This window comes from Parasteatoda tepidariorum, chromosome 10 (assembly GCF_043381705.1).
Source record: "Parasteatoda tepidariorum isolate YZ-2023 chromosome 10, CAS_Ptep_4.0, whole genome shotgun sequence".
Classification (NCBI taxonomy): Eukaryota; Metazoa; Arthropoda; class Arachnida; order Araneae; family Theridiidae; genus Parasteatoda; species Parasteatoda tepidariorum.
The window spans coordinates 81,232,851-81,254,655 of NC_092213.1; the positions used below are offsets into that span (position 1 = coordinate 81,232,851).

General features: G+C 28.7%; 2 protein-coding genes across 4 annotated transcripts in view; one reads left to right on the plus strand and one right to left on the minus strand.

Annotated features, from left to right (window-relative positions):
• LOC107456683 (Alg3, alpha-1,3- mannosyltransferase) lies at positions 1–19,317 on the minus strand. Of its 2 annotated transcripts, none has more exons than XM_016074616.4 (9): positions 18,981–19,317; positions 14,961–15,060; positions 13,569–13,716; positions 12,557–12,717; positions 10,759–10,879; positions 8,724–8,926; positions 6,870–6,925; positions 3,514–3,649; positions 1–244 (listed from the first exon to the last, which is right to left on the minus strand). In XM_016074616.4, exons 1-9 carry the CDS (start codon positions 19,159–19,161, stop codon positions 85–87), a joined length of 1,266 nt encoding a protein of 421 aa, XP_015930102.1. In that variant the 5' UTR covers positions 19,162–19,317; the 3' UTR covers positions 1–84. The 2 variants fall into 2 exon arrangements, with proteins under 2 accessions (XP_015930102.1, XP_071042894.1); XM_071186793.1 differs by lacking the exon at positions 18,981–19,317 and adding an exon at positions 17,420–17,695.
• Positions 19,300–21,805, plus strand: part of LOC107456684 (resistance to inhibitors of cholinesterase protein 3) — a 17,861-nt gene continuing 15,355 nt past the window's right edge. For both annotated transcript variants that reach the window (XM_016074618.4, XM_016074620.4), the window contains exon 1: positions 19,300–19,631. In XM_016074618.4, the coding sequence (XP_015930104.2) occupies positions 19,484–19,631 (148 nt within the window). In that variant the 5' untranslated portion in view covers positions 19,300–19,483. The remainder of the gene's footprint in view (positions 19,632–21,805) is intronic.

Consider the following 21,805-nt stretch of genomic DNA (forward strand, 5'->3'; position numbering starts at 1 on the left):
AACATGAAACAGATATTTATTTGGCAGGTACTTTGATCACAGAGGTGACTATGTAAATAAATATAAATTTTTAAAATAAGTATTTTAATCTGCACTCTTTATGGGCTTGAGTCTTGGGTGGGGTTTTCCAAAGTACAGCAAGTGGAAAAGAATGAGGAAGTGGCAGAGGTGCAGGAAGCCGCTGCTCAATGCCGTTGAAGGGTAAGTATTCCAACACAACTCCAATATACCCAGTATACACAACCTATCAAGAGAATTATACTAATCAAATGATTTCCAAACCTCAATTACCCGGCATCCTCGACACAAGAAGATCGGGTCATCAGAGGTCCGTTTTCGAAGTATATAAACATTAAGTTATGATTAAACCAGAATAAATAATAGCTATAAAGAAGCTAAAAAATATTTATGTATATTTTTTTTCTCCTCGGGGCTGGAAGTCCAAAATATAAAAATGAAGGACAAAATTGCGTCTAAATTAAGGACAATTTAAGAATGCTGATTCTCGTATGGCAGAATTTTGTAATACCAACATGGATTAGTAGATATACAATTGGTAATAGTTTTAGTAGCACTTAGGTGAAAAAATAAACATTTTTTTTAAAAAATTCTGCATTTTTTTTTAAATATTTATTATTTGTTTAAATTTTTAGTATCTGCTCCCTCTAGAAAATTTAGTTATGCATGTGCAAATTATTCACATCGCTTTGAAACTGAATCTAAATTCACCATCCATTTTTAAGGATTTTTTTTTTTAAATTTTATTTCCAATGCTCGCCTGTTATAACATTAGCCACTCTTTCAGGGTCACCATATTAGGTGGGCTACTGTTGCTCCCACAGGAAGGACAGATAGTACAGAGAATGAAGAATATCCATGCCTTGTCTGGGATTCGAACCCAGAACCTTTCTGATGCAAGGCCAGTTTCCTGACCTTACACAGCCCGGCATTTTTAAGGTTAAAGCTTTATACAGTACAGAACCCGTTATCCGGAAATCAGAAAACCGGAACGAAATTCGCTAAATTTTCTCGCCATTAAAAAAAAAAAAATTTTTTTTTCCTCATAAGATTTTGCGATTTTTCTTTCTTTTTTTAAAGATGTTTACCTTACCATCGATTTGAAAATAATCATTAGTGTATTACTTCATCGTTTTTTTTATTTTTAAGATTATTTCCAATTTTTTTTTTTTTTTAAGTTGGGTTTAACAATAAAAAAAACGGCTTTTTGTAGCAATTCAGAAAACCGGAAAAACCAGTTATCCGGAATAGCGATGGTCCCGACCGTTCCGGATAATCGGTTCCCTACTGTATTAATGTTGGTCTCCGAATTTAATATTTTAAAGTTTTGGTGGATCACTTTCCAAAATTGGTTAATCTTTTCAGCAGAATCTGATTAAAACCCTAAATTAAAATAATAAATAAAGCAGTAAACACATTAAGTATTGAATAAAGCTAAACAACATGTATAAAGCAGATGTAACGGTACAGAAATGGACACACAATAATTTCGGTTCAAACAACAATCTTCTTCAGTGTCTGAACACAAAATCACAGTAGAAAAGTAATAGGGCAGACGCATGCAGAGTGGTTAACTGGTTAAACTACTTTGTAGTTAAACCACATTATTTTGCTTTATTCATACATAGCAAAAAGCATTTCAATTTGCTATGTTAAGCATTTAAAAAGCATTACATAGCAAAAAGCATTTTAAAAAGCAATTTAATTAAAATGCAAAAAGCATTTTAATTAAAAAGCATTTTTTTAGCAAAAAGCATTAATTTAAAGCATTTAATTTTAATTTTTTTTTAAATAGCATTTTAATTTGCGTCAATAGATTAAACAGCGTAATTCAAAATGAATATAGTGATTGCAAACGGCTATAACAATTTAATGAAAAAAAAATTCTCGATAAAATTTACACAGAATGTAGAAGAAACAACAAAATTTTGTATACATGCGTCACAGATTTTCTATGTGACTTCCTCTGGACACGCAGACAATATCTAGGCGGTAGTCCATCTCCCGAAATACATTCTGAAGCATTTGTGCAGTCATTGACGCAAGCACATTACAAATGCGTTCTTTGAGCTCTTTAATTGTTTTGGGTTTAGGCAGGGATAGCCTGGTTGGGAGTCGAAAAGTCCCTCATATTCCCATAACAAATCAATATCCGTGGGGATACTGATTCAGGAATTTCCTTGTTTTCTTGATTGGTTCAAAATTACAAGACCACAGCGTTGAACATTAGTAGTCGTAAACCAAAAATTGGGTCGGCTGTTCAACGACGGATATAAAATAAAATAAAAATTGTTTTGGGCTTGAGCCTCGATGACTCAGGGGTAGAGCGTTCGCCTTTGAATGGGATGAACCGGGTTCAAATCCCAGCCATGGCTCGTTGATACAAATCCCCATCTGGCTTGCACCGACCACAGTGCTGGCGCGAAATATCCTCAGAGGTAGACGGATCATGGGCTAGAGTCCCCTTGCCGTCAGGCTTACCGTGGGAGGTTCTCGTGGTCATCCTCTCCACATAACGCAAATTCAGGTTAGCTCTATCACAAAGTCCTCCACGAAGGCAAATTTCACCTAATACTTGATCCAGGAGTTCCCTTGTCTTCTGGATTGGGTTCAAAATTAGAAGGTTATGAAGTTGAATATTAGCAGTCATAAACCGAAAAATTGGGTCGGCTTTTCAACGACAATTATAAAATTGGTCTGGGGATGGGAAGCACATGTTGTTTCTATTTGGAGGTTCTCGATAGTAACGCTGACGAAATCTTCTCTACGCTGTGATAACAGAATGACAATAATTAAATTCTAACATGCAGCATACTTTTCTCAGGGTGCTTAGCCAGATTTTTCAACAAACAACAAGCACATTTTAAGCACTCAAAAAGTTTTTTTAATCACTTTCAAAACAAAAAAAATCAAAATTTGGATCTGTGCAGTAATAAATAAAAAAAATTCTTCCTATTGTCCTTAATTTACAAACATAAAATCAATAAAATTTTAAATCATTTTCAAAAACATTACATCATCGTGATAAAATAAATAGTTTCTGATAAATAATGCAGAGAAAATTATGAAAATCATGCATTTTCTGTAATTTAGAACGACTGTCAACACAGCAAAGGAAAAATATGTTTTTTAAAGATAGATAATTAAGAACTTTTTAAAAACACCGAATAAAAAAAGCACCTTTAAAGGTTTTTAAAAAACATAAATCAAAAATAAGCACCCTTCAGCACTTTTTAAAAACACTGTGCACCCTGTTTTCTGCACATGACTAGCCATTTTCACTAATGAGCTTGCGCATGCGAATTCATTGATTAAGTGAAGAATTCCATTTTACTGTGCTCTCGCACAGAAAGAAATTTTGAAATTCCACCTACATTCTATGTTAATCTTATCAATAAATTATTTTTCATTAAATAGTTATAGCTGTTTGTAATCGCTGAATTCATTTTGAATTACCTTGTATAGTGTTTTTAAAAATAAAATTTATGAACTCACTTGAAGACGACTGGATAGTTTGTGGACCAAAGGAGGTAAGGGAGGGTAAAAAAGTACCACACATAAAACTGGTAATGAAGAGATCTGGCAAAAACAATTCCAACAAAATTGGAAGTAAACATCACAAACATGAAATCTATCAACATAGTTAAGGATAACTCAAAAAATATTTTTTCACATCTCATAACAAGCAGCATTAAAGTGTAAATTAATGTGGAAACCGGAAGAAATTGGAGGAAATGAAATAAACTGCAAAAAAGTACAATTCAAAGTATTATAAGAACAGCTTCAGTTTAAACAAATTAAATTTAAAACAGCACCAGAAAGTAAAAACTTCTCCACATCTACAAGAAAAAATTTTTAAAAATTTTTTTTCACATCATATTAAAACAAAAATTATAAATCAGAGTCAGTTTAAAAATACACACTTCACGGTATTTGATTAGAAATATTAGTATGCTATTTACAATTGTGAATTGAATGTGTGTTTTTTAATGGTGTGTGATTTTGTTAATTTAATTGCAAAAAAATGTGATTATGTTAATTTTATAAACATATTTTTCCAACTGTTGCATTACATTCACTTAATAATAATAGATTAAATAACTCGAAAATTAATATTATTATTTAAACTAGATTGCTATTCCAAACTGTTTAAAAAACTTTCTTTCATTTGATATTCCTTTAAAAAAAAGTTTTCTCCATGTCTTTTACTTGGGTACAATTAAAACTTTTTCTTAAAAGGTGTTTTTTTTTTCCACTGAGGAAATTTGTCTTCCCTGTTCAGAATTGATTTAAAACAAAAAAAATTCGCATATTTTTAGAAATGAAGGGATTTTAAAATAAAATTAGCATTTACTCAGAAAAGTTTACTTTTCATAAAAATAATTAAATAAAGCGTGTTTATTGAATGCTTATTAAATTGTCAAATTTTCCATAATTTTATTGATCCAAAATAAATAATTTAATTCCTAAAAAAAAACAAGTTCCCTCATATTTATTAATAGTGTGATTAATGAACTTAATAAATTTATTGAATTTTAGCTCAAATGCTCTTAATGCAAATTTTTTTTCTGTGAGTGATAAATACTAAAGTCCAAATTGTTGTTTCTTATTACTTATTTAAAAATATTGATACTGATTGTTTCCGATATATACAATCATGTTAAACAGGTCAAATTAATGATATGTGAAATAAGCTAAATTACAGAAAATTATATATAATGCTAAGTCTTATGTTTCTCAGTTAGTGTTATAAAGATTTAATGTAATAAAATTTTTTTTCACATGCAAATAAATAAAAATAAACATTTGTTTAAATAAACAAAATAAAAAAAGAGATAGTAAATACAAGAGGTTACATAAAAATAGAAAATATTGTACCATTTAAAAATGATACGGAAATTGAAATTTTCCATCATTTCAAAAATATTTCCCCAAGTCTTAAACAATAACAATTGCCTTTTTTTTATGACGGGTACTTTGGGCCTACTTTCCATTGAAATGCCAGAATTGCTACTCCCTTATTGTTACGCTGTTGCTAAGCCAGGGCGGTGGAGTAGCGTAGCCCACGTCATACAACCACCAACCCGTTTTTAGGGCGGCACAGGAAGCCTAACTAAAAAATCCTGAAAATTTCTTGAGTAAAACCATTAATGATGCATTCAAAAAAAAATTATGTATTTATAAATTCAAGTCATTGATATTTTCAAAACATAAAATTCTAAATAAATTACATGCAGAATAATTTAAATGAATAATTTATTTATAAGTTTACTTTTACCTCTAATCCCATTTATTATTCTACCAGAAAAATATTTACAGCCAAATATGCCAAGTGCAAATTCTAGTTCTAATATTTCTAAATAAAATGTACAAGAATTTTTATGCATAAATGCAATCGATGATTTCTTGAAACTTCTGGACCTTGGACTTCCGTATCGCAATTAGCAAAAAATCCGGATTTTTCCAAGCACAATCATCTCTGGCCTTTTCACGCTATCACATAGAAGAAAGAGCATAGAACAGAGAGAGAGAAAGATACATCCCTGCCAAAGGTGGGATTCGAACACATAACCACTGGTCCCAGGGATGAGAGTAGTCAGAAAGTAAAAAAGAGGAAATCCAAAAAACAAAAAAAAGAAAAGAAAAAAAAATATATATATATATATGTAAACAAAAATTTGACAAAAAGTGCGATTTTTAAACTTGTAAACCATGTGAATATAAATCCCGATATGAGACTTTTAAATCACGTAAATATGAAACTCTACATCGAATTTAAAAAATGCGAAAATACAAATCATGATTTTTTAATTTTTTGATCACGATGCATAATTTTTAAATCGCGCGATATTACAACCACAAAAACGAATCACGATATTGGATTTTAAGCTCACGTGAATACGAATTGCTACATAGGGCTTTAAAAGCTCGTAAATACAAATCGCGATATTGATTTTTTAAATCTCGTAAGTAAGAATCGCACTGTACAATATTTAAATCGCCTGAATAAGAATCGCAACGTTCAACTTTTAAATCAGGTAAATACGAAAATCGAGATTTGATAATAAAATCGAGATTTTAAAAATGCATAAATACAAAACACGATATTGGATTTTTAAATGTCGTAAATAAGAATCATAATATACGATATTTAAATAGCGTAAATAAGAATCGCAATGTGCAACTTTTAAATCAGGTAAATACGAAAATCGATGATTGATATTAAAATCGCGTGAATAAAAATCGAGATCTGAATTACGAAAATACGAGCTATCCAGCCGACGGATAAAAAATACGGAAAATCTTATTTTCTGTGCGTGAAATCGGAGAAAATAGCTAAAATAAGTAAAAATGCGGAAGGGTTAGCAGCTAGGGCGTAGATTGAATTTTCTGTTTATCTTTGAAAATCGTAAATAAATATAATTATTTTACTTCAATGACTGAATTTAAAAAAAACGGGATATTTATTTAAAAAAACGAAACTTTTAGAGAATCGGAGTTTTTGATAAAAAGGCTGAAATTCGAGAGACAAAAAAAATCTCATCCCTGTATAAAGGTCAACCAGTTTTATCCCAAGGAAATGATTTTTAGAGAAACTTCAGAGGGAGGAAAAGGGACTTCAACAATTTCCCTCCGCGGAAAATTAAATTCCTCATAAAACATTTTAACTTGGGCAAAAAAAATTTCAGCGGAAATTAGCGGGAAAAATGGAAAAATCTGAAAAAAAGCGGAAATCCGCGAATCCGCGGAAGAATCTCATCCCTGTGGTCCAGTTGCCTTAAAAAGTGTTTTTTTGGCAGTGATATCAACTACTTTGTTATTGTTATCTTTTATTATTTGAGAAAGGATACTATCAATTTGTAAACTATCTTCTTGGTCAGAATGCAAAGCTCCTGTGCCGAAATTTCTAAAAATATAAATAAAATAAGATTAGCAATTAGCTATAAAATATAATTACTAAATTTGAAAAAATGGTATTAATATTTAGCAAAAAATTATTAAGCATGCAAAGAAAATTAATTATATTTTTTTAAAGAAAAAAGTTAATATTTAACTGCTTCATGGCAATTTTTTAAGAAAAAGGACTACATGTATTCAGTATGAAAAATGAAATTATTTTGACAAAACTGAAATATTTAATTTCCTTACTCATAGAATGTGTATTGGAAGTATACATTTTAAGAGCTTTTAATTTTAAAAATTCCCTGAATACAAGATAAAATAAAAAATATAAATATATTTATACATAAAAATATATCTCATAACAAACATTTTGCCAGATTTGAAACTAAATGAAACACATTTTCAAATAAAAGTATATTTTTTTATCAAGAATGTATTTTCTATCATAATTTAAAAATAAGACATTTATAATTTTGAATAAAACTTTTGTGTAAAACATTTAGCAGTTTTTCTTCAAAGTAGGAACATCTTTGATTACTTCATATGATGATTTATAGTCTTTAGTTTATTTCTTTATTTACCATTTAAATCAAGAAACACAGCACTGAAAATATGATAATTTGGAGGAATGAAGAGGTTTTCCCTTTTTTTTGAGCCTGTTGAGCAACAAATGGGAGGGGGGAAAAAAAGGCTGTTTTATGAACTAAATTAGGATGTTTCGCCTGAATTTCAAAGACTAGAAAATCCAGTATCATAGGGTATTCCTATGATATCCAGAATCAAAAATTTAAATGCTTTATTAGTCATGAATAAAGACAAACATACCATAGTTAAGGTTCTGTAAACAAGAATCTTCCTCAGTGTGAACAGAATGACAGAAGAAAAAAAAAAGGCACAAACAATTTGCAACAAGGAAAAAAGAGGTTCAACCAACAGTAAAAGGAAGGTATCTTGAACATGATAATAAATTAAAGCCTGACACGAAACAGGTGTCTGGGAAGAAGCATGATGAGAACCTCAAATGTGCAAGAATTTTATTTGATTATCTTGTTCAAGCTAGCCTCTCTCCTCCTATTAAACAATTTTTTTCCATGTAACAACCTGTTTGTCTCTTGTTCTCTTTATTCATTCTTTGTTTTGACACTGAGAAAAGCTCTAGTTAATAAAACCGAAACTATAGTGCATAGATAGGATGGATAGGAAAAAATCAGTAATTTTACAAAATAATAATAATTGCATATACTAAATATTTTAAATACAGGGTATTTTAGAGATTTTTTAGACATCAAAATACAAAAACTTCATTAAACTTATAACTGTAAAAGGTCTGCATTTATTTCCAGTTAAAATTGTCTTTAATGAAATTGAAATGTTATTTATTATGATTACTCATAATTTTGAATATTAATAGGTATTTAATTCCTGAAGAAAATTTTAAAAAAATTTAAATTAATTTAAAAAGGTAATTCTGAATAAAAATAAAATGAGCATTTTAGAACACCAAAAAAAGTTTTAAACTGATTTCTATAAAAGAGGCTTGCTTCATTATGCATTAGTAATACTTATTTAAGTATTCAAGCAAAGGAATAAATTTTGCAAAAATTCTATTTTAATAAGGAATTTTTTAGATAACTTATGCAGTTTTAGGAAATTTAATAAAGAATACAAAATCCAGGAGAAACTTGCAAAATACAGTAGAGTTGGCAGTGGATCTGTTTTTATGCAATTATTTTATTCATCTTGTTTTACTTTATTCTTATGAAACACAAAGTATACTCTACCTTTATTTGGATTACACTTACTTTGTCCACTTTATGGCAAAGACAACAAGGACAATGAGGTGACAGAGGAGGAGAGGGAGATGAAAGTATGGACTGACAAAAATATGTTCCGGAATGAAACGCCAATTCACTGTCCAGACATGCAGGAAAACTCTTCCGAAGTCAAAAGAGCGGGAAATGTAACTAAAAGGGTGAGTGGCTAGAAATGGAAGTCCCAGCAAAACCTGAAGAAATAAAATAATAAAAAATTATTAACACAATTTTTTACCAAAAAAAATGGAACATAAAGAAAATAAATTAAAATTAGAAACTTTCTTGTCATCCTAAAACTTTTGAAGGATCAATCAGTTGTGGTCCTTTAATGTTTGATACATTAAAACTTCCTCAATGTTAAAAAAAAAAGTAAGTTAATGTAACCCATATACATGATATCTTTATGCTGAACACATAATGGAAATATTCCCATAGGGTAGTTTATTCCCAAGTAACTTATTAATATCATTATAATAAGCTACTAGGGTAATGCTAAGTAAGAAATAGCTAATGCTAAATAAAAAATAAAAAGGATACTAAAAGAGAATTTTGAACTTAAATATTGTCTTCTTTCAGTCAACTCCCCCCCCCCCTACAAAATCAACTCTAAAGTATAAAAACACAACGGTAAAAAACATACAACTTAGAGCAAGATTTAATTTTAAGAGTATATTTAACATATAAGATGTACTTTAAAAATAATCCTGAATATATATTTCCAATATCCTTAGAAAAAATTAGGACAATAAGTATACACACAAATTTTTAAGTAAAGAATAAATCACTATCGAAATCTATAAATCACAAAACATCAGAGCTTATTTGACTGCACGAGAAAACAAAGAGGACTTGAAAAGTGATTATTAAAAATGCCATTAAGTTACTACTGATAAAGAAACAGGTCAAAAGAAAAAAAAATCAGGCCATCATTTTTAGGAATAGTATACATACACCAAACTACTTTATAAAAAAAAAGCAAACTAAAAACAGATGTTAAATTTGCTCTTCTTATACATAATAAAAGCAAATCTTATAGAAGAATAAAATATACTATTTTTGGCTTCAGAATTATTTCATTTGGAACAAAAAGTTTTTTTACATTTTTCCAGCATAATTTTATGAATGGATCACTGAACAGCTCATAACAGTTTGAGATCAATCATTAAAAAATTTCACTAGTACTGTCGCATTAAAAAAAAATAGCCAGTATCAATTAGTTAATATTCCCTCATATCAATAGTTAATTAAAATTTGTAATTGAATTCAAGGCTTCCTTAATTAAAAAATTTAAAAGTAGGCTTTCAATATTTTTGAAATTAAAACATTGTTAATTTGTGTAATGGAAGATGCGGCTGTTGGTTTTGATTTGATAAATTTTACTATAAAGATAGGGCATGGGTGATGAATCCCCCACGACCAGCCTCACCAAAAACCAAATTAGTTCATTTAATAGTTTAACAGATTTAACATGCATCAGTCACGATTTACTACACAGGGAGTCTTGGCTGGCCTATATATATATAGAGTGAAAAGTAATTACTCAAATTCAAAATTCATGTATCGTAATATTGTATTAAAATTTTTATTTTTATTTTTAAATGAAGCAAAATTTCATAGTAATAACCCTTGAACAGGAGGTCAAGAAACAAAATAGACTTTTAATGGAATCTGTGCAAATTTAGTGCATTTAAAAGTGATGACTCAAACTTGAAATTCAACAATTTAATGATTTAACATTTTTTACTTTTTAAGAAAAAAATCATTGTGCTCAGAAGCTATTGCGGGCTGCAGGTTGTCAACCCCATTAATACTAAAAAACATCGCTATGAGTGTAAAAAAGTATCCTAATAGTCTCCTTTTCTTGAAAATAGTTGCTTTTCTAGCCTTTTCAGGCAAGAAAAGTTGCCTCAAGCTGAAAATAGTTGCAAATAGTCGCCTGTAACAATCATGACACAGGTGAAAAGGGTATAAAATAATACAGAGCAAATGTTAATACAAATACACATAAACAATTGATCCATACCTGAGTAAAGCCACAAATCATAATATATTTGCATGTGTCTTTCAATCCAACAGAATGCAGTAAAACAAAGAGCAATCCAGGTGCAAAAAGTAAGATGTTCATCTTAACAGAAACTGCTAAACTAAAAGCAAAATAAAATGAGCATTATTCATTGCTGTCAACTTGAATGTCAGTCAAGAAAAAAAAAATCTTTGCAATAGCAGAGGTGACTACATTCTAAACTAGTTATCAGTATTCAGAAGTATAATATAGAATTATATTTTGAGACACTTAGATCAATGTATGAATATAATACAGAGTGCATAGCCAGATTTTTCAACAAAAAATAAGCACCTTTTAAGTACTCTTTAGGCACTCAAAAAATATTTGTAATCACCAAAAAAAATAATAACATAATTAGGATCTGTGCTGTAATAAAAAAAAATTTTCTTCTATTGTTTAAAGCTCTTGATTTATAAACATAAAATCAATCAAATTCGAAAATTTTACATAATCATGATAAAATAACTAGTTGCAAATAATATATTGAAGAGAAAATTGTGAAAAATCACATATTTTTTATAATTTACAATGCAATCGATACGACAAAGAAAAAAATATATCTTTTTTATAAGAGAGAAAATTAAGCACTTTTTTACAAATAACCCCAATAAAAAAATGGCTTTTAAAACACATAAATCAAAAATAAGCACCCTTATGCACTTTTTAAAAAGTCTATGCACCCTGTAATATTAAAAAAATGTAAATGAATTTACTATTAAATATAAAAAAGTAACACTTAGATCAAAGTAACAGAATAAAAATGATACCACACCGAAATTTTATACTTCAATACAAAATAATTTCATTTACTTGAAATCCTGAAATTAAAAAATATAGGAAATTGAAAATTTTAATGCTATACTAATTAGAAATGAGTATAGCTTTAAAATTTTCGATTTCCAACATAAAATTGGTTTTATTGCAACAAATCCATTAAAATTTTAATAGCATGGAAAATAATAATGCTAATACAACTGAAATAGTTTTGTAGACTAAGCACCTTAAATTTGAAGTTTTTACGCTTGTTGTATATTGTGGGTTCAAGGCCCAACACCATACCTGCTGATAGAAAAAATAAAATAACGGAGATTTTACTAATCGACTTAATTTTGGGTTTATGACCACTGATGCTCAACTCCGTAGCCTTGTAATTTTGAACACAATCCAGAACACAAGGGAATTCCTGGATCAAGTATTGGAAGAAATTTGTCTTCATGGAGGACTTTTTGATGGAAATAATTGGCATTTGAGTTACATGGAGAGGAAAATGATGAAAATCTCCCATGGTTAGCCTGACAACAAAGAGACTCTAAACCGTGAAATATACTCAGTCTACCACTGAGTATATTTTCCGCCAGCACTGTGGTCGGTGCAAGCCGGATGCGGAATTCGTATTGACCAGTCATCGCTGGGACTTGAACCTGGGTTCACCTTATTGGAAGGCAAATGCTGTATACCCTAAGTTACCTTGGCTCGACCTAAATAATTAACACTCAACATACTGCAGTACTGGCAATAGCACCATCTGTTGAGGAATAAGATAATTATTTTTGCCATCAGAGGATATTTTATCAACATATTTTTTTTTTTAAATTTCTTCCACAAATACGGAGAAATTTGAGTAGGTAAACAGGAGATTGTAGTAAAATACAGGAGTCTTTGTTAAAAAACAGGAGACTTGGCAGGTATGCAACACTGTATACACTCAGAACAATATTGAATACTAATTTGAATAAAAATTGAATGTCATGAATACCTGTAAAGTATGCATCCCTTGAACCATTGTTGGTCAAACAAGTAATTCAGGGAGACAAAAAGCAGGAAGATTGCAACTGGATCGTTAAATAATCTGAGAACAAATATGGCGTGCACTCTGTAGGAGGTACAGCACATGAAAATCAGAGCATAAGGTGGGACCTGTAAAGCATTATTTACACCGTAATTAACTAATTTACATAGTAATTAACTAATTTACATAATAATTAACTAATTTACATGGTGATTAACTAATTTACATAGTAATTAACTAATTTACATGGAGATTCACCAATTTACATGGTAATTAACAAAGAAAGTAACAGTATAGAGAATGATAAAACTAAAAAGGAAAAGCAAGCATGTAAAACAGGGTTGCCACTCATATGAGTAAAAAAAATTCCCTGTGTTTCCCTGCACATATTATACACAATATATTAAGAGGGAATGTACATTTACCGAGCTCTTGTGTGCTATACCAGGATAATGATGCTAGTTTCAGTTGCTGGAAAAACTTAGAGAAATAAGGAACAGCTTAAAACAAATAATGCTATAATAAATTGAGTAATATAACATCACTGAACTATCATCTTTAAACATCCCATAGATTGAGCTTTTGTCTTTTAAAAATTGTGTCTGCATTTTTTTAAAGACAAATATAAGAAATAAAATTCCCTGTTTTTTTCCCCCCAGTTTGAAAGGGAAAATTCAAAACTCCCTGTTATTTTAAATGATTTTTTTTTTTTTAAATTCCCCGCATTTTTCAGATTTTATCTATTCTCCCTGAGAAGTGGCAACCCTGTAAAAAATAATAAAAATTTTACGAACACAAGGTTGCAAATGTTAACTGAAGCCACTAAAGGGAAACAATGCTAAAAAGCAAAATTCATTGTAGTAATGGATATAGAGAACTGATAAAAAGAAATATAACACAAAGAGCGCAAAATGCAATCGTTTTTTTTTATAAACAATAGATCTATAACATGAGAAACAAAACTAAAATAATAACTTACATATTGAGATCTTGTGTAGAGCTTGAAAACATAATACAAAGTTGCGAGATATAAAAATGCAAATATGTGTTGAGCAAGGAAAATGTTTTCTCCTTTTTGAGTAATTGCATATAAAATAGAATATACATAAACAAAGCCAGCAGGATATCTATAAGCAGAAGAAAAAAATTTTTAATAACATATTCGATTTGCTACAGATTAACTAGGTAATCAAATAATCTAGGTAGCAAATATTTTTTCAAAATTATGAATCTGCATGTCATTGATATAGCAATCTCAATCAGGGCACCATTTTTCTCAGCAAAGAGATGCAATTTATTTAATTTTTGTTTGAAAGCGCCCACAACGAGTGAATTTCATATAAATTTATAATAACTTTAGTTTACCTTAATGCTGGGAGCAAAATTTCCGCTTGCCATTTGTGAGTGAATATTTATCGCTGGCGAGTAAGTTTTGTTTTGAAAAAATTGTTGTTAAAATGCTTAAGCCATATTCTAATAATTATCATAAGAAAAAAATTACTCTTTATAATGCATCCATATTGTTAAAAACTAAATTGAAAATGAGATTGTGATAAAAGAAAGCAAAAAACAAATATACCGACGTGGAGTAAAAGTTAAAATGTCTTCAAAATAGATATACTAAACTAACAGTTAACAAAAATTCTTTAAGAAGAGAAAATGGACATAAAACAGTTTAAAAATTATATATATATATATATATATATATATATACATACATNCGCTAGCTATAAAAATATTATGCGCGCAATCACATATATATATATATATATATAATATACAAAGGTTAAATTTAGTATTTAAAACATTAAATCTAAGACTATACAAATGAATAATAAGATGAAATTGTGAAATAGTTTGAGTTCAGATTAAAACAGAAAAAAATAAAAAAAAAATTTCTTTTTGGATAGAGGTACTCAGAGTGTACGCGATACTACTTGTGTGCTAGATAGGAAAATTTTTTAAAAAAGTTTATTTTGAAAAAATTAAATAAGTGTATGCCTTTCCACCAAAATAAATAAATAAAATACTTTTTATTCAATATATTTACAGATACTAATAAATTGCCCAGATAAATTAATACTTTTTGAAATGAGTGATTACTTTTATATTTTTATAAATGTCTGCAATTAAAAACTACTTGAAATTTTTAACAAGCAGCCAATAATTTCAACATTACGATTATTTTTATATCTTTTTTTATGCACCTTTCCTTAAAAAATAATGTATAGATAAAACTATTTAAAATGATATTTAATATAATGTTACTGTATTTTGTGATCTGGGTAGCTTCGAATCAAGTTTTGAAAAATAAAGAGTCACCAGAAACCATATAATCATAAAAAAAAGTTATGTGGCACACAATACTTACACTAATGGTCCTGTGTCACCTTTCAACTCTAAATAATCTAGCGTGCCATTGAGCACTCCTTCTACTTCCTGCATGTACGCTTTCCAATCTATCTCTGTATCTGAAAAAGATGAGAGAGAAATAAAAAAACAGCATCATTAGGAAAAAAATAGTTTCTATCAGAAAGAAATTAACATTTAATTAAAAGTTTTAAAATATTATCTTTATTAGAAATATTCATGTTGATTTAAAAATGATGAAACCCTGTTATCCAAAAGAAAAAAAAAGTTTTCAGTTTGTTTAAATACATATTTGAAAGCAAAGGTTAGTATTTTATTTAGAAGAAGCCCATATCTTTAAAACACTAGAGAAAACTGAAAAATATTTAAGAAACTGCTCAAAATGGAAGAAACTGACAACAAATAGAAGAAAATTTATGAAATGGAAGAAAATAAAAATCTTCAAAATGAATGTTTAGAATGTAATTTGTTAATTTAGTATTATTAATAAAATTTGACTATGATAATTTAACAGTTCTTCATATAATTATAAAACAAGGTTTCATTATACTCATATACATAAAATATTGCAAAATTACTTATTTTAATTTCTAAAAAAATTCATTCGATTTCTAATTGTTGCTTTTCAGTTTTGGATTATTTAAGAATTATGTATTAAGTAACTAGGAAATTAATACAACTATTGAACCTAGTTTGCAATTAAAAACTGTAAAAAAAATTAAAAAAAGCTTTACTGATTGATATTTCTTTAGATGGCAAGTTTCTTTCACAAAAGAAAATTTCTTTTTTTTCACTGTGGAAGAAATTTTCCATACCTATTAAAATTGCATTAAAAAAAACGCATAGCAAGAAATTTTTCATTCTGAAGGAGGCATTATCAGAAGCTAATAGATTTTTTTTAAACAAGGATTCAAAATCAACTAATTAGTATTAAAAAAATACTTTATAATTTTAAAAAAAATTCACCATAAATACAAACTCAATATGAATTCAAATTATCTTTTACTTATCATGTACCAAACGAATTTTTGATGAATACTTTTGATTACATGACAAAAGGTTTAATTTTTGGTGCTATAAATCTAAATAAGTTATTAAAATTTCTAAAAATGAGAGCAAGTTGGTAGTTACTATCTCTTGACCAGTTAGAAAGTTCTTATGATAAAAGTTATACAGAACGAAAAATCTACTGATTGCTATTCACATCACCAGTGTTATAGGCTTTACAAGGTATTCACATAACCCATGGTCAAGCACGTGTAACACATCCTACATTTGATTAGCTCTAGTCATTGTTGGCGCTGCTGCCATGTATACTTAAAAATATGACTTTCTTATACAGTACATCGGGTAGTGTAGACAGGCATAACAGGCAGTGGTACTTAGTCTTATAAAAACATCAGAGTGAGAAATATTGGACAGTGGAACTACGCAGAGCGGCCCTTCATATTGATCCTTTGCAGGTTTTCTTTTCATTTTTAGTGCTGTTGGGGATGCTGTCAAGTAGCATCTAAGCAATCCTTCTAATTACACGAACTGAAGGATTTTGAGCATGCTGATTGGATCTTTTGTCTTTGTCATCTGTTAAGTACAACTATTTCATTCTGCAATACTTGCTATGTTTAGTATAGAACAAGTTTGTATAACAGCTTTTTTTTTAAATTAGAAATGTCAATTTTCTTTTGCATCAGAAAAACTACACTGTCCACTTAAAAACGAAATTATTTCTTCCAACATTATTTTCCTTCAAAGCAGACAAGCAGTTTATGAAATTTAGAAGAATGCAACAAATGAGTAAAAAAATTTGGATGACTAACAAATAAATAATGGAGTCTTTTAAAATCTAAACCTTGCAGACAGAGATTTGTTTGTTTCAAAGTATCTATTTTGGTTATTAAAACCAAAATATTTTTTGGAAATGTTTCATTTGTTAAATATAATAATTATTCTATAAATCAGCCTTTGCAAAGTCAATATTCTAATTTTTTGAATAACATTGAATCACAGCCTAATTGCCTGGATCAATTCTTAGATTAGCCAAGGAACAAAAAAAGAATATTTTTTAACTGATATTTATCAAATTAAATTATTATTTTATTTATTCTTCTAAGCTTACTTGAATTGAATTCAAAAGTATTAAGAGCACTATTTCACAAGCCTCTCGACCTATTTCAATATAAACCAAACTAAAAAATCAGCACAATGTTCAATCTACCTACTAATAACTTATTTTAACTGATTATTCATGCTAGTTGCAGGTTTGTTTTTTATGCATATATGAATGCATCACTTGCCTTATCGATCAACTCCATTAAACAAGAAATTGAGAAAAATTATTAAGCAGTATAAATATACATTTTTAAAATTCTTAGATTAAAAATTCAAAAATATAATGCAGATTGTATAACTGCATATTCATCTTTTATCTAACATCCGATTGAAAGTATAAGATAGACTAACTTTAGAGCCGGCCAGGTGGCCGAGCTTTTAGCGTGCCTAACTGGGAAGCCAATAGCTCCGGGTTCGAATCATGCTCAGGGCATGGAGAAAGTAGTTTCTCACTGTATGTTGCCCTTTGTTGTGTTTGATGCCTTAATGTGGTCGACCCTCTAAACAGGCCTCTGTGGCAGTGTGGTGTGGGTAATGCTGCTCACCCTCATGAGTGAGGTTCATAGGTGCCCACTGGGTAATGTTAAATGAGTAACACTTCCAAGGTTAAGAGCGAAAGTTCAGTACCTGCCATTAAGAAGAAAAAAAAGAATGTCTTTAGACAATTGTTATCATTAGTAACATCTTTTTGTTCTCAAGGGAGTTAATCGCTTTGGCAAGTGAAAGAAAATTATTAATCCAAATTCAGTCACAGAGCAATTTTTTTTATCTCAAAAAAGTTAAAGTACTCTATTATAGATTTTATCAAAAATAACGAGTATATGTTCCATTATTGATACATAATATAATAAGCAATACTTTAACTTGATTCCTCATCCATATAAATGTTTATCTCATTAGCTTTTATGAGCTCCCTTCATGCCGACTTATCCTTAAAGTTTTATAAAACTCTTGTTAAACAGGAGGAATGAATTTCAACAAGACCATCATATGTTTCCTCTTTTCTTTACTCACATTTCTGCAAGTCTGATGCAATAAAGGCATTTTATTTGAATAATTCTTATAAAAATTTTCCATTTAAAAATTATAACAGTTCAATTTTTGTTCCTTAAAATAACGGTACACACTGAAATCAAAATTTATGAGTTCGAGTTTCCTTAACAATTCAAAAGTAACTGATTTATATTTCTCATACTTTGTTTGTGTGCGATAACAGCTCTCGTCTAACAAAGAGAGTGAAATTATATGAACGACTATCAGATTCGCAGGTGGATCATATACCAATGATACTTTTTCAATAACAGTTGACGAATTTTATTCTTGTCATAGCAGCAATAAAACTATATTTTTGTAGCAGAGGAAAAAGAGCGCAGTGGGTTAATTGAATCTTTAATATGATTTAATTTTAAAACATTTTAAGGACAAAACATGCTTAAAAAATTTTTACATTTTTGTTGCAATTTAAAATTATTATTTTTATTAATTTCTCTGCTTTACTGTTTTATCAAATTCTTATTAAATTTTATTAATATAGAAATAGCAAATTTTATTACGTCATGCAAAATCTGAATGTTTAAGAAAATGAGTTATTTTTAGTCTTTCACACAAATTTATTTAATGTGTCCCCCTCTTTTATTTTCGAATTAAATGAAAAAAATCTGTAAATAGTTCAATCTTGAAATTTACAGCAAATGTTTCCTTATACCAGTTAAATGCTCCTTCATTGCAATAATTCAATTTTTATGAAAGTGTAAAAGTATATCCCCGAACGGAATCACAATACATAAATCATCCCAAATAAAATATAGTTAAAATATAAACAACGCATTTCTTTATAATAAAATTGCTTGCATAACATTACGGTACGCATTTTTCTAATATCAATATTTTTAAACGTGATATTCACACTTACAAGGCACTTTATAAATTATGTATAGAGTTAAAAATAATTCAAACACTAAAAGTCCTAAAGCAATTAACCAATTGTATGTAGGATTCTGAAGTATAATTTTAATATCCGACAAAGTAAAATAATTTGTTATATTTTTAATTCCCCGCCTACCACGCGGTCGTCTCTCAGTGGCAGGGGCCATGGTTTTGATTGGTATCGGTTTATTGTTTATTTTTATTTTATGGTGAAGCAGAGTTGAGATGTTTCCCTCGGTGAATAAATAGCTAAAGCAATAAAATTTCCTATGAAAGCTATACGCTTTTGCATTCCAGATGTCTTCAAAAATGAAAACAGTTCTGCTATAGATTTGTGGTATTTGCTACAAATCTGAGAATTGTTATTGTATTAAATTTTATTTTCTTTCATTAATTATATATACTGTATTGAAATTTTATTAAATAAATGTTCGACTGAGAATTTTAATGGAATGATTGACTTTTATCCTAAGGAATTTAATTTGTGAAATGGCTCAAGCGGATTTCGGAACTGGAAAAACTCTTGCTGTGTTAGCGATTGTTCTCGGATGTTTTGCGATATTATGGCCGAAAATATTTTATCCAATGTGGCAGGCCGCATTTGCTTTATCAAGCTCCAAAGTGGATAGTGATGGAAGTGAGTTTAAATTTACTGTTAACTTAGTATTGCATTTAAAATATTTATTTATACAATATTTGGTAAAAATTATTGATTGGGTGCCTCTCTTAATTTGACTCTATTTATGTTCTAACAATAATGATCTCATAATAAAAAATTGAGGTAGAAATTCTAAGGGAATGGAAGATTTAAATTATTAATTGTGTTCTCTGAATAATGTTCATATACTAATTTGAGATAAAAGTATTAGGAAAATGAAAGGATTTCTTTACAGTAAAAGTTTCATGATTAGTTGCCCAATTCCGATTCTACACCAAACCAACATTAATATTTTCTTATGTAACATTATTGAAGCATTACAAAATTTGTTATTAGTTTATAAATTTTTAATTAAAAAGAAAGTTCGTTTTATGAATTTTTGTTAAATAAAATTAAAAAGATAATTATTAAATATCCTTCCTATGTATAGGCTAGGAAGGATGTGTATAAAGTAACTACAAATTTAGTTTTTTCTTAGCCAATAGAAAACTGTAAAAATTGCCATCAACTTTATATAATTTTTAATCATATTCTCATTGTCTTTAACTTTTATATAAAAAGTCATATTTTGTTTGCAATAATCTTTCAAGTATAAGCCAAAGCTTCACTGGAAAACAAGACCTTTATGACAAAAATGCTAGTAATTGGTGCAAACAACTGCTGATACATAAATATTTCCTTAAAATTTAAAAACACCTAAACCGTGGGGTTATTTCTGTATAGTGATCTGGCGCCAACTATAATCACCAGGAATACCAAATAGATTTTAAACTTGCAACTTTTTTCAGAAAAGTATGTAGATGTTTGTCCTGGGATGTCTATGAGTTTTACTTTTTGAGTTGGTCCCTTTCTGTGAAGTTTTCTTTTTTAGTTTCTCGCGGGCCCTTGCCCGGAAGTTGCCAAGATTTGGCAATTATTCTGCCACAGATCACGATATGGAAATCTCTCCTTACTGGTGATTTCTGTTATAAATTTATTTGTTTCATATAATATGCATGAATAATGGTTACTAAGACTTTGGTTACTAAGACTACTAAGACTAAGAAATTGGAAGTTCTCTATAGAAAAATCACTATACATTTATAAAAACTTTATTTCAAGTGTAAGGTAGTGCCTTGGTTACTGCAATCAATAAAATCTCCTATGCTTGGTATCAACAGAATGTATATTATAAGATCCTCTATCATAAATCAAATGTGTTTTGGTCAAAGTTATGGAAAACTATCAGAAAATATGAATTAATTATGATTATAGAAATCAAACAATTAATAGTAAAATTGTCATTTAATTGCAAAATTTACTTAGATACTAAAATCATTGTAAAAATTTATTTGGAAGGGCTTTAGTTGTTTTGATAGAAGGAAAAATGAAGAAGGCTGACTCTAATGATGATAATGATTAGGCTTTTGATTCAAGCATAATGTTATTAAAAACTCTTTTCTCCTATGCAAATTGGGATATGTTTAAAAAAAAATTTCAAAAATTTAAATATTACTTCTAAAAAACTGACCATTATTGTTAAAAAAAAAGAATAAAGAGTATAGATTTTATACAATAGATTGCTACAACAAACACTAATTAGTATTTAGCCAATTTTCTTTGTAGTGTTTGTAATACTGCTTGTTGTAGGAATTCGCAAAAAAAGGAAGGGAAATTTTTTTATTAGAAACAATAAAATAACTTTATTTGTAAAATTTTAAATTATATTTTTTAACTTATATCCAGTTAATATTGTGAGATCATTTTGTATTATCTTACAAATTTTGATTTATTATGATTATATTTTTTGCCCCAGTATGGCCTATGGATCTCTATAAGAATCTATAGGTATTTGAAACGCTTCAACTTTGGCACTATTTTTGTGGTTTAGTTGGAAAAACAAGGAATAACTTCGTTCATAAGACTTGAAATTTTAAGAAAATAATTCTTATAATCAAGTATAATCAAGAAAATAATTCTTTGTCAAAAACTATTTATTTTATCTTGATCATGTAAAGTCTTTGAAAATTATTTTGCATTTTACTAATATATGTAGTACATAAAAATATTTTTTGAGTGCTTATTAAATACTTAAAAAGTGCTTTTTTTGTTAAAAGATTTGGCTACGCACCTTCGTAGAGATTATTGTTAGATGTGCATTGTTAAAAATATTT

Coding starts and splice junctions, on each gene's coding strand:
- LOC107456683 (XM_016074616.4), bottom strand. CDS start 19,161: ATGGCCCCTGCCACTGAGAGACGACCGCGTGGTAGGCGGGGAATTAAA. Junction 12,718..13,568: donor TCTACACAAGATCTCAATAT/GTAAGTTATTAT, acceptor AATGCTTTACAG/GTCCCACCTTATGCTCTGAT. Junction 6,926..8,723: donor TTTGCCATAAAGTGGACAAA/GTAAGTGTAATC, acceptor TTATATTTTTAG/AAATTTCGGCACAGGAGCTT.